Source organism: Manis javanica, chromosome 11 (genome assembly GCF_040802235.1).
Source record: "Manis javanica isolate MJ-LG chromosome 11, MJ_LKY, whole genome shotgun sequence".
Taxonomy (NCBI): domain Eukaryota; kingdom Metazoa; phylum Chordata; class Mammalia; order Pholidota; family Manidae; genus Manis; species Manis javanica.
The window spans coordinates 52225162-52238654 of NC_133166.1; the positions used below are offsets into that span (position 1 = coordinate 52225162).

The 13493-nt window shown below is 40.2% G+C and overlaps 1 protein-coding gene across 8 annotated transcripts in view; it reads right to left on the reverse strand.

Annotated features, from left to right (window-relative positions):
- The window catches only part of WT1 (WT1 transcription factor), a 57485-nt gene that overhangs the window by 22156 nt on the left and 21836 nt on the right, over nt 1–13493 (reverse strand). For 6 of the 8 annotated variants that reach the window (XM_017639689.3, XM_073216368.1, XM_073216370.1 and 3 more), the window contains 2 exons: nt 7070–7147; nt 6045–6095 (listed from right to left, as the gene is read on the reverse strand). In XM_017639689.3, coding sequence (XP_017495178.3) covers nt 6045–6095; nt 7070–7147 — 129 coding nt within the window. The remainder of the gene's footprint in view (nt 1–6044; nt 6096–7069; nt 7148–13493) is intronic. The other 2 variants (XM_073216367.1, XM_017639683.3) reach the window with 1 other exon arrangement.

Here is a 13493-nt window from a genome sequence, read left to right on the forward strand (position 1 = left end):
ATAAACAAGAGACAATAGCAAGAAATAGTTTGGAGAAAAATACAATATTAGGGAACTTTCCTGTTAGGTATTTAAACAGCCTATGAAGTTATAGCAAAGAAAATACTCTGATACTTGGCGAGAAGAGCCAAACTCACCAAAGGGAGAGAATAAAGAGTCTATAAATGGATCCAAAGTATTTGGTAGCATCCAAAGGTAGTATCTGAAGTCAGTAATGAAAGGCTGGATTATTCAAAATAGTTTGGGGATACCAGCTAGTCATCTAGAAACAAATCAAAGTGGAATCCAACGGCCAAATAAATACAGGATGAATTAAGTGTTTAAATGTAAAAAGTAAGTAAAATATACCAAAAAATAAGCCAACAAATAAACATTTTTATAAAAAACATTGGGATGGGAAAAAATCTGTTTAGGGATGACAGAAAAGCTGAAAACCTGAAACTGCAAAACAAAAACTGACAACTTTTACTATGAAAATAAACATTTCTTAAACAGAATTAAAACACAAACCAGGTAAAATATCTGAAGTGCACATGACAAGAAAATGCTTGATATCCTTATAAACAAAGAATTCTTGTAAATCAATAGTTACTAGATAAACTATCTCAGCCCTGAGCTAACCAGCCCCTACTTGCCCATGGAGCTCTTATCTCTCAAGGATGTTGTTCCAGCAATTCTACACCTCCCCAACATGAAAAATTTCCTTCTTAATCATTCTCATCAGTAAACAAGCATGCAGGTATGTCTGTCTAAATATAAAGAAATAAAGCAAAACAATACAAAGCTACTTCCTCTTGATCCTCTATCCCCACTGAGCTAGAACCCCATCTTTGCTCCATTTTGCAACAAAACACCATCTAAGTGTTGTCTTTGAACAATGTCTCCTGTTTATCAACTCCTATGATCTCTTAAGCCCACTTCTATCAGGCTTTTTTGCCCTTTCCCTCTAATCTTTCCAGAAGCAACTACAATTAATAGTTGAATAAACATTTCCAGAATTTTTTCTCCACAGATACAAATACACCCCAATATGTTTAAAAAACAGTTATCTCTAGGTGGTGAGATAACAGATGACTTTCCTCCTTTATAATGTTTTGGTACCATCTGAATTTTTTTATTTATAATAAGCCTGTGTTACTTTTAAAATCAAGGGAAAAAATTTGTTTTCCTTTTGATAAAGATACCACCTTAGCCTTAACACTACACCTGTGGCTTTGCTTTTAAAATGATGAATTAGAAATAAAGCTAGAATAAATGAACTTGTTCACTTTGAACAGGAGGGAAAAAAACCCTACTAGAATATGCAGTGGCCCCTGATTTCAGAGAAGCATTTGCTTGGATGACTTTTTTATTAGTATAGCTTCTACACTGATGATTTTCTGCTAGAGGCTGAATTTTCTTGGATAGATGAGAAGGAGAAGGAGAAATGATGAGCAGAGGATCTTAGAAGGGCCCGAGATGGCATCACAGACATGAGAGGTCCAAAATACTCCTTTAGGTCATGAAAGATATCCTTCACTCATCTGATACATCTTCCCAACACACACATACACACACATACACACCCCTTTATCAACAGGTTGGAGCCTTCACTGACCCCACTTCATCTCCCCATACTGAGCCTGTCAGACTCCTCATTCCCAGCTTGGCCGCCTTCACCAACCACCTTCCTTTTCCATCTTCCCTGTGGCTCCTTTCTTTTCCTGATCGGAACAAACCTCATTTCCCTCACCTTGTACAAGATGAAAATAACTCTGTGCTTTCAAATAAAACAGTTAGAAACATACTATGGATATAAGTCTCCACGCAAAGCCCCACATATTTTAAGCTAACTATTTCTTAGGTTGAGAATATTTTCTGAAGTATTCACATGAGGGTAGAAACACAGAACTTTGCAAAATGGCCTGTAAGTATGCACTTGCTGACTGAGATCTGAGCTGAAGCCAGTCATTTGTTATGAAAAAGAAAAAGGCACAAATGTATATGTATGCAAAGGCAAGGATCTAAAAGCATATGCCACATAATAGTAGTTCCCTCTGGGCTGTTTAGTTTCATCTGGGCTGTTGCAGGGAGTTTTAATTTCCTTCCCTATATAGTTGTGTTTTCTACCTGTTCTGTAACTTACACACATTACTTACATAATTTTTAAAAATTAAATACATTAATTGAACAGATGCCCAAAGAGAAAAGGGTGGGAAAGGTAAACTGCCATGGAGAGGAAATAAGTAGCAGGGAAGTGAGAAGTGCAGGGAAAGCAGCAGCTGAGTCCACTCTAAGTGCTAAGAACAGGGGACAGAGTTCTAAATCAGAATTTCCATCTCCACCCTGCAAACTCCACAATCCCAGGCTTTGCCCTGACAGCATGGCTACAAGACCCTTGTCAAGTCCAAGGCAAGGCAAAGAAATGCTGAGGCCACAGAAATGTAACCATTTAAAAGAGGACATTAACAACTTTTTCTGGGGGCAGAGGTGGAGGGGAGTGCACGCAGGAGTGCGGATGTTCACAGCGCTGCTTCTCTCCACCTTTGCTTTGCTTCTCCAGGTCCGGGAGTCACTTAAAAGCAGGCTATCTATTTTCAAGAAGTAAATCTCTTGGATGAGTACCTTATGTTTATGAGCTGGAGAAGGAAGGTGCTGGGCTGTGTATTGGAACTCCCAGCCAGAGAAGACAGTTATCTCTTTTGGCACAGGTTCGCAGGGATGAGACCATGTCTAGTGGGGATTTTCTCCAGATTCGACAGCCTTGGCGCTGCCCAAATGTCCTGCTTTGTTTTCACCGTACATCACTCATCCTGAGTCTTTCGTTTTTCCTTTCAAGCATCCACAGGTCAAATACTGTGCGTTCCCAACAGTCTGTGAACTTCTTGGACCAGCAAAAGGACATTCCTTTTGCTCAGCACTCCTTTAACATTTCTATTGTGTTCGATTTCCCACTCCCCCTACCCAAGTCCCCAGAGAATAACTTCTTCCTTGTTTTAATAACTTGGACCACAGTCAAGGTTGATGTGTTTCTCCATTTTGCAGGATATTTTCTTCAGAAGAGACAAAACAGAGGCTAACAGAGTACCAAGGCTTCTAAGCCGCCTTAGGAAATCGACAGCCATTATGAACACACAGAAAATGTTTTTTAAGGAAATAAAAATCAGACAACACAAAGGCCCCATAAACAAAATTATTCATAAAGGCAGACCAATGCTTAGAAAGAGTCCCCGGCAATTTTTTCTTCCAGTGACCCACTTTAAAAAACCTGATTTCATTTGTTTGTGGGTGAGGAAAAGGGTCAGAGTGAAGAAAGTGGTTTTCATAACGTACCTTCTCTTTGACTTAAGCTGAAATACAATATGCTCTCCTTTGAGGGCATAAAAGTAGTTCTGATCCCAGTGGGCATGCACAAAAGAAAACGAGTTAAAGGGAGAAGGAGAGAGGAGTAAATCAGTGGGAGAGTACCCCTTCATCCCCATTATGTAATGTGTTTAGTCTCATCTTGCCCATGCCATCCTAAAATCCTAGCCCCCCTGTTTCAGTAACACTGCTCCCTGACATCTAAAGAAAGACGTCTCCATGAACTTGCTTAGGACAGACACCAGGAAACAAGCCTAGTCTTTTTTTTTTTAAGTAAAATGTTCAAGGAAAGAAGACATGAACACATGTTTAGTAGGAGTTAGTCTGAGGTACAGGGCCATGATCTTTTAATAAAAACTGAGAATGCTTCATTTTTATGAGTGATAGAGAAATTGTACCCCTTTTGTCTAAAACATGCGTCAAACCTCCAGTTTTTCTGTGTAGATCTACTATGTCACCACAATTTTTCTTTACCACTGATTTCAAATAGTGTCAAGATACTAGTTACGGGTTAAAGCAAAAAGAGAGTTCTTTATCTTTCTTCACAGAATATCTTTACTCAAATGTATTTTCCACATTAACAGTGTTTTCATACGATGGCAAAAGAAAGTGAACTTAGCATCAGAGAGAAGAATAATGCCTCTATCCATTATTATCTCCCCTGGAGAAAAACCAAACTTTCTACTGGCATAACAGATCCACCTGAATCCAGTTCCCAGCTGTTCATGGGCTTGGAGGAAATTTCTAAGGAGTCACCATTTTTTAAGAGCTATAAGAGAGGCAAACTGTGCATTAGTGGTTGTAAAATCCATCTACATTTCACAACCAGCATCTTAAAAAATGCTATGGAATGGTGTAGAAAAGATCAGCATGTACCATGTGGAGGAAGAGTAAATGCTATTGTGTGAAAATGTGTCTGTGTGTGTGTGTGTTCATATTAGATTCCAGTGTAAAAGGTATTTCTAACTATGTCAAAATTTTGAAAGTTAAACTTTGAGACAGAAGTGGGTTCCAGCCTGGCTCTGCTACTTACTTTCTATGTGAACTTGATTAGAGGGCCTAATCTCTTCACCCTCCTGATACCCTCTGATACTATGGACATGACCATATATCCTAGGACTGTCATGAGATCAAAACAGGGAACATTGATAAAGCTTCTCATGCAGGGCCCAATCATTTTGACATCCATCCTTAGATAACTAAATGCTTAATTCACAAATGGAAGCACACATTTGCTGACTTACAATAAGTTTCAAAGGGATAAATTCTAAAGCGATAAATATGTGAGAGAGGATGTTATGAAATCAGACAACTGCATTTTTTTTTTGCTTTCCAAAGACAGCAAAGAGAGGAGTTTTCTGTAGGACTATCTATTGGGGCCATTTGATTCTTTTCATTGGACTCTTTGAATAAAGTTAGTATTCAGTAAGTACATTTTGGTTTCAGAAGTTCTTTTCCAAAATGTAAGCACCAGACCAATGAAAACTTTTAGTTTTTTTTTCTTATACAATATTGAATAAAACAAATGGTTCACACTTAGTGCTTCATCCTTATAATACAGCTTCTGACTCCCAAGCAAGTGACTATTACCACATGTTAAGAACCTTAAAGGTATCAAAATGATCTCAACTGTGGAAAGACCCATGTTCAAACACCCGCCAAGATTCCTTATCTGTCAGTTTTGTTATTAAGCAACAAACAAACCCTGTACTCTAGTGTGAAGAAATTTTAAAAACTGAAATGTGCAGCTCACTACACAATCATGTTCTGTCTATTCTTGGTGTTTAGTTTAGGGAGCGTTACCTAATTCTGAGTAGAGGAGACAGAAGAAAAGGAAGGGGTCCAGAAAGAAAGGGTGAGACCAAGAAGCCAAGAAACTTGAGCCAAGTCCCGAGGAGGCAGTAAGGCAGAATGCTGAAACTGTCAGCAGCCCTTGGACAGAATTTGGAAGAGAACAAATCCAGTCAACAGAAGGCTTTTTTACTTTTGTGTCTAGAGAGAGGAGTTGGAGACCTGAATAAAGTAGCAGAAAAATGGTGGGATGGGGTGGAAAGAAGGATCTAACAGTAAGTCTTGGAAGATGAAAAACAACTCTGCTGATCATCGAAGGATGATCCAGAAACCAGGACTGAGCCAACAAAATAAAGAAGGATGAGAAGAAGGAGGCTGGTTCTGGTGTTTAAGCAGAGAGAAGAAAATCAAAAGAAATAGCTATGGAGATGTCCCAGGATGCAGGCTACATGGCTAGGGAAGGCACAGATGTTTGGGAATGAAAAAAGAAGTTTTTGCAAAAAGTCTGGCCATAAACTTGGTGTTAAAATTGAGTTCTCCCTGAGAGATTTAAAGGTAAACAGAAAAAGCAAGTTAAGTATGACTGAAAGATTTGACTGATCTAACAGGAATATGCATAATACAATTTAGTATTTTGTGAAACATTTGAGAGGAAATGAGCAGGATTCCTACTGCATCATTAAAAAGTATGTTGATGAGAAATATCACCCCTCCATTTTCACCCACAGTACGTCTGTGATAAGTAAGAAGAGGCAGGAAAGAGAGAGAGAGAGATGGGTAGATTCTTCCCATCCCAGCTCACCAACTGCTAACCCTGATTACCCATTGCCATTCCTAATTCCTGCACTGCCCAGGCGCCAGTCAACAAGGCCTACGTTATTTGCTTTGCCATCATCACATTGTACACTCACTTGCTCTGCCCTTCTGTCCATTTCACTGAGCTGGAGCTCCCAGCAGCAACTCTAGAAGAGAAGAAGTGGGGAATGGGGAATGGAGCATGCATGGCTCTAGGAAGCCCCCCAGATCCCAGAATCCAATGAGAAGCCACTGAATATACAGAGATGTGAAGTTTGCTGTCTAGTCAAGAGTGCTGAACTAAATCCCTGAACCCACTGGGTTGGGGTGGAGGATACCACAGGGAGACTGGAAAGAGTTTGCTTTGGAATCAGATCTGGGGTTGGAATCCCAGCTCTACCATTTAACACAATAATAACTTGGGAAGTTACTTAACTCTCTGAGCTCGACTTACTTACTGGAAAACAGGTAACAATACTTGGGCCTTATAATGTCGTTAGGGAATTTAGATGAAGAGACCTAGAAGATTACCTGATACATCTCAGGGACTTCATGAGTGTCATATCCTACTGCCCTTTGATTCTTAGAAAACTAAAATTGAGTTATTGTACTTATGACAGTAAATTCCACCTGTTTTCGTTTTCATTTTCATGTACAAAGAATTGTCCCTACCTATGCTGTGCTCTCCCTATTGTGACTGTATATCAAGTGTGAAGAAAACCTGTTGGTACAACCACGTATGAGCTTTAAAGTGTCCAAATCATTATCACTAAAATACAAGTTTGGATCCTGGACATTGTAAACTGAACATATTTCTTTATATGATAATGTAATAGTTACTCTGTGATATCACTAGCAAAACAAACATCAAATGAGGTTGAATGGACAAAATTTTGAAGAACTCTAAAACATTCAATATTCCCAACTTCTTGTTCCAGGCAAAAACATTCCCTATATATATTCCTGAACATTTAATACTGAACACCACCTAACAGGGAAGAGAGAAAAGCATCTTAATTCTTCAGAGAGCCATGCCTATCCTTCTAAAACTGCACTCTCTTTGTAAGTTATAAGCAGATTTAAAATGGCTCAAATAGGTGTAAGTTAATGTTCAAAGGCAATGGAGTAAAGAAGATCTTACCCCTTTAACGTGGCTCCCAAGTTCATCTGATTCCAGGTCATGCATTCCAACTGGGAGGTCATCTGGTATAAATTGTCACTGTTAGAGAAACATCCAGAATTAGAAGCACATTAACAACAGAAAATGCAATTGTGTCAAAAAGCAATAGACTTAACTATTTTTTACAATGAAAGCCTCCATGTTTTTCCAGAATGACAGAATCATGAGTCTGAAATGATTTTCATTTCATCCCACCAATCTCTGCACAGTTACTCACCTCACACATAGCAGAAAAGATGTGAAAGTAATTTGGAAGTCTTTAAAAAACCTTAATAAAGCAAACACTGTATTTCTGAAGAGGTATTAAACCTTTGAGAGGAAGAGGCTAAAGGGAGTGAAACGTTGAATGGCAACACAGACTGGATAACTCAACATTAAAGAGCCTGGAGCTGCAAGTTAAAAGACAGCAGATTAATTATTCGTGAAAAGGCCATTAAGTTGCTTTAATCAAAAAGATAAGTATCATGTGGATTACGAAGGCTGGAAGAGTCAAAGAGAGTGATGGGTGTGATGCTCAAGGATATGAAGCAAAAGAAAGAGGATGATAAATTCTAGGCATAACTGAAGGAATCATTTTCTATAAATTGTATAGTCCTAGTACAAGTCAAATGGAGTTTTACCAAATAGCCCCCAACCCCAGTTCTATGAAGTTCTATGAGGGAAAATAATGGCTGATCATTTACATTTAAGACCCCAAAAAAGAAAATACACTGTCATATAAACCAACCAAAAGTTGTTCTCTCCCTCTTATATTTGTCTCATTCCTAGAAACTAGCACATAAATCAGTTACCAGAAATCTCCTAAATGACCAAGGTCTATTAGGAATAAATTTAGTCCTGAACTGAAATTGTTAATTATGAAATTTGAGACCCAAGAGATTAATGGTTTGTCTGGGGATCCTTGGTCTAAACATGCAGCAAAAGAAAACTTTCACTCTACCTTCCCAGCAGAAGTGAAAGAAGGTAAGCAGTTTTCAACCTCTAATGTTTGTTATTGAATCCCAAATCCTGGACAATCTGTCTTGTCATGGCATTCCTTCAGGCTGCTTCATCAGGCAATGGCAACACCAAATTTTAATTAAGAGGTTTGTCAGACCCACCAACCTGGCAACTTGTGGAGGGGTGAGGTGAATTACAGCAACTCAGAATAAATGAATACTGTGCTCTCTCTCAGCATAGCTTGATAAATCATGGTAGAGTCCATCTGCCTCTCATAATCACTTTAAAATTTATTTGGAACTGCTCTGTGGCGGGTACACAGGATAAGGAGGAAATCAGATTCCAGCAGGGAATTTTACATATGAAATGTGAAGTGACTTCAAACTCAAAGTATGTGTAGTTTCATTAGTCAGTGTATATCTGGAGCCCATCATTCATCCCTGTGTCTGGCTGGCTATTATGCTACTACAATATCCTACATATCAATGAAAAAAATGATTAGTTTCCTGCAGCTTCCCCATTTGCAGCAGCGGCCCGTGCTGGCCTGTGCCACTACGTTTCGCAATTCCACAAATTCTTGCTGTAAGGCCAGTGTAATTAATTCCTGAAGGACCCCAATTTTTATTAGAAGTGCCAGCCTGCTGCATTTAACACAGGCGAGTTTCTTGAACTTTCTTTGTACCGACAGTTCATTAATAAGCAGCCTCCTCCACAATCTCTACTGGCTTTTGTTCTCTTGCGCCTTTTCATCAAGCAATCCATTTATTAATCTTGCCATTAATCTCAGCCAACAGCCATTGTATTCCCCAGGCAGCTCTGTATTTTTGTCACCAATTTTTAAAAAATTGTTCACCAACTAAAATCACTCAGTCCCAGTTGACAATTTTCCTAGGCCCTATTGGGATGTGGGATCTTTCTGAAATTATTTCCTCCTTGCATAATTTTCAAGGAGGCTGAGAAGTAAGATGAGTGGCAGGACTTTACACATGAAGGTTAATGAGCCCCAAATATATAACATTATGATGTAGGAATTTTCTCACAGATTTAAAGAAGAGTCCAGTAGATTCCTAAGGGTCTCTATAAGGAAGTACCTCAAAGAAAAAATATTTTTAAGGACATTTTCTTGGCTCCCCAGAAAACAAACCTTCTAAAATGCAGGGCCTATATCCTACATAAATATATTCTCATAATGGTGCTTAATAAATATTCTATACTGCATGTCCAATATGGCAGCCACTAGTCAGACATGGCTATTGAGCACTTCAGATAGGGCTAGTGCCACACACTGAAATAAGATTCTGGCTATCTGGAGTTAAATAGACTATTTTCAAAATTAATTTCACTGTGTCTTCATTTTCTGAACATGGCTACCAACAAAAAATTACATATACGGTTTCATTAGGCTTCTACTGGACAATACTGCTGTGACCTTGAGCCAATCAGGTGAACTATCTGTACCTCGGTTTTCTCATCTGCCAAATGGGAATATTAATCAATACTAATCACAAACAGACTAACTTTAAGGGGGATATTGGAAGGCTCTGATCATCCTTTGAGGGCTACACAAATAATATATTTTCATTTTTTCCTAATTTAGTGATTCTATTTTACACAGCCCTTTCACACATCTCCAATCCTCAACAACTTTATGAGGCAAGCCTAACTATGATCCTCATTTATCAAAGGAGGACTGGGACTCACAGACGTGCCTGCTGCTGGCTTGCCTGGTGGCCCACCCCAACCCTGCCCTGCCCCTTTGAAGACATCTGGCACTATTGGGCCTCTGAGCCTTGTCCTCTCACTACCATGTAAGTACTAGTAATAATAATACAATAATGCAGACTGCAGTCTGGAAGTGAAAGAGAACATGCTCACTGGAGCATCATGACCTTCTCAGTCTCCAGAAAGTTGCAAGATGCACAACACATCCTCTTCAGCTAAGAATAGTGTGCCAAGATCCCAGTAGAGGTCCCACGTACTGATTTTAGTAGTCCTGGTAGCTCAGCCTGCAAGTCCTCAGAAGGGGAGAGAAGGTGGGATGAGCCAATGAGGAGGACTTTTAGAAAATCCCCGAGCTACTAATAGGTTTCCTGAGTACAGTGATAGGATCAGAGCACAATTTTAACCACATCCTGCCTTTTGCTGGCTGGGGCTTCTCAGTGGCTCCGTCAGCGTGGCTGGAACACCATTCAACTGGAAGTCAATGACAGCAATGACAATAACTGCTGCTGGGGAGGGGATAAAATGTGAACTCGAGCTAAAAATACTGGGCCCAAGCATGTTCAATCTCTGATCTCTTTGGGTAATCAGTCAACACCCAGCTTTCATCATGAAAACTCATGGAAAGAGGCTGCACCCATCAGGGAATATATGGCCTCTGGCAAATAAAGCATCTAATTATTAAATAACCGCTGTTCGGCGTGGACTACATCATTCCCAGGGAGATCAGAGGCAGGTGGTTTGGCTCACAGAAACCACACTGGTCACGTAGGCATTTCAGCTCCCCGTCTAACTAACTCGGTCTGTGCAGAAGTGAACTCTGAAATTGCAGGCTCCCAAAATATATTCCAAAAGTCATGGTGTCCTTTATATTTTTTTACATAGATCTTATATAAATTTTTTTTTAAAGCACTCGTTTCCTATGTGAGAAATGTTTGAATTTGGGGGCAGGAGAGAGAGAGAGAAAAGAAACTTCTGTAACTGGGATTAATGCAAGTTGGAGTAAAATAAAAGGAAGTCAGTCCTAGCAAAAAGAGAAACTTAAAAGGAAATCAGTAGTAGATCATATAGAGTTTGTTTTGGCCTGGACTGCAGTATTACTGAGTTCTTGACCTCCGCACAAAACAAAGGGAGAAAAAAAGCTACTATCTGGGGGTAGAACTCCTCCACTCTTCAAATGTATGTGTAATTCAAGTTCGTTTTCATCTTTAAGTGCATTTACTATATTCAGCAGAAGAAGGTAGAAAAGTTCACGTCACTGCTGGAACGGAGCTGTCGAACCGGGCTGAGATTGGAGTTACCTCTGCCAGATGGTTGCCAGCTGGCAAAGGAGCATGTGGTGGAAGAAAAGAGTTTCCCCATTAGATTTTAAAAAGCCAACCAAGAAAAATCTGGATGTAACTGACATCTATGAGCAGAATTCAGGATGTTTCCAGGTTTTGCTATAAAAGCTCTGCCCCATCACAACAGAGGGGGCTCTGTAGGTTTACCTCTAACTGATAACCAAGGCTCATGCAGAGGCTGCAGCCAGACTTCCATGCAGCCTTCTTCCTGACTTCTTCCCTTGGAGGCACTGTGGAGGCTGCCTGCTGAGAAGTTTCTGCCCAGCAGGCCATGGTGAATGATTATTTTACAGTCAATCTCTTGGTATTGTAATTTCTCTCAAGCTCACCAGTTAACTGAAGAAAAACCCACTGGGGATTCAACTTCTATTAATAAACACTCAGTCAGCACAAAAGTAGCAGGAATATTTGAAACCAAATTTGTTCCCCTCCCTGGAGACAAGTCCATTTCAAGCCTTTGGCTTTGATAACACTGCCCACCACCCCGCAAACCATTTCAAACTTTCAGCCTTCATGCCTGCCTATGTGAGAAACAAATATCAGTAATGTCTTAAATGAAACTTGCACACTAGGTAAAGTATATGTAGTACACAAGGGAAGAGAGACATTATTAATTATGATTTTATTTCCTTGGACATGAGCTGTCCTCTGATTCATATGTATGTTGAGGGCCAACCTGAACGGTATATGTATGCACTTCCCCCTAACACAGAGTCCCCAGAGACTCTATAGCTGTGATGGAAGTTTCTCGCATATAATAAACAATGACCTGGTAACAGGTTCCACTGTCAACCTCACCATTTTTGAATCAATGTTCAATTTAAAATATTCAAATCAGCAACTGTTGCTTCTCAAATTGGGATAGTTTCACCTGCTGAAGAGCCAAAGGAAATATCCTCATTTAAATTAATAGCACAGTTGCTAAAGAAGGATATGCAAACCTAAGAAAAGAGCAGAAAGAAAGGGAAATGACTAGAATAGCTTCAGAAAAATAGTGTGCATGGGCCTATTTTTCAGACAATACACAGCACTCCCTTTCAAAGCAGCTGTAAGAACCAAGCCCTGAAATGGGCACAGTTAGGGACGAGGGACTCCAAGGAAGTCAGCAAGCAGAGGAGGCAGAGGGGGCTGTGGAAGAGGATTCAAGGGAAGTGAGCAGGGAAGGTCCAGCCACCTGCCTGTTCTCGGTAGAAATCAGGGAGGAAATCGTGCTTAGTGAGGGTAGACTTCAGTGCTCTCTCCCCTCAGGGAAGTGTGGGTTCCAATCTTCCCTGGGACTCTGATTCTGAGCAAGCACAAACAGGGTGCCCCTGCAAACTTCTGTTCTCCTGGGTCTGGATAGAGAAAGGAGAAAGGTCTCTGCCCTGGGATTCTTTAGGTAACTGGACTGAACAGCCCAACAGTTCACACCCAGTGGTAAAGGCAAAGCTAGAGGAGTTGGGAGTTTGAAACAGAGACAGCTGCTTTGTGCTTTAGGACTTCAGGAGACAGCTCAAATCTGCTCCTGATAATACATGCCAGGAAAATACTGCCCCAATCCACTAAACAATTTCTATTGAAAGCCATGGGCAAAATTAATGGATACTGGGAAGTCCTTCATAATGGTGCGAAATAAGACCTTTCTCCAGTGAGACCTAAGGCAGATGCCACCTTTGGAAAGAAAATGGCACTTATCCATCAGAAGAGGCAGCAGGATGCAGTGCATAAGCCTCACTACCTGAATTTGAACACTAGCTCTGTCCCTTACTATGTCATACTGGGCAAATTTACCTCCCAGGGCCTCAGTTTTCTCCTCTGTAAAAGGAGGGTGATAACCTATAGCCTACCTCAAAGAGTCATTGTGTGGATTAAATAGTCAGTATTTGTACTTTAAATGGTACTGAACAAAGTAGGTCTATATAAGCATTTGCTCTTAACATTTTTCAGCAAAAGCACTGGCATAGACTGTATAAGGGGAATATTCCAGGTGGAGGGCACTGAGTGGCCTAGAAATTTTCAGTGATTAGAATGCACACGGGCTTTGAAGTCAGAAAGACTGAGGCTCAAATCCTGCCTCTTATTCTCTCTCGCTGTGTGACTTAAGCAAGTTACTTTGAGTCTCTGACCCTATTTGCTCTTCAGTAAAGTGGAGATTAAAGTACATACCTCACAGTGGAATTATTAAATGAGTGAACTGACTGAAATACTTAGCACAGTGCCCAGGAGCACAGCCAGCACACAATAAATCCTACTTATTATGTTACAGGAACTCATGCTTTAACCCAGTCATGATCACTGGGTTCTATTAAGGGCCAAAATCTAGTTTGAGAAGCCTTAGTGACTTTTAGACAAAACTCCACACACCTTCAACAGGTTGAGGGGGCAGGAAGGATGGGGAAAACCAT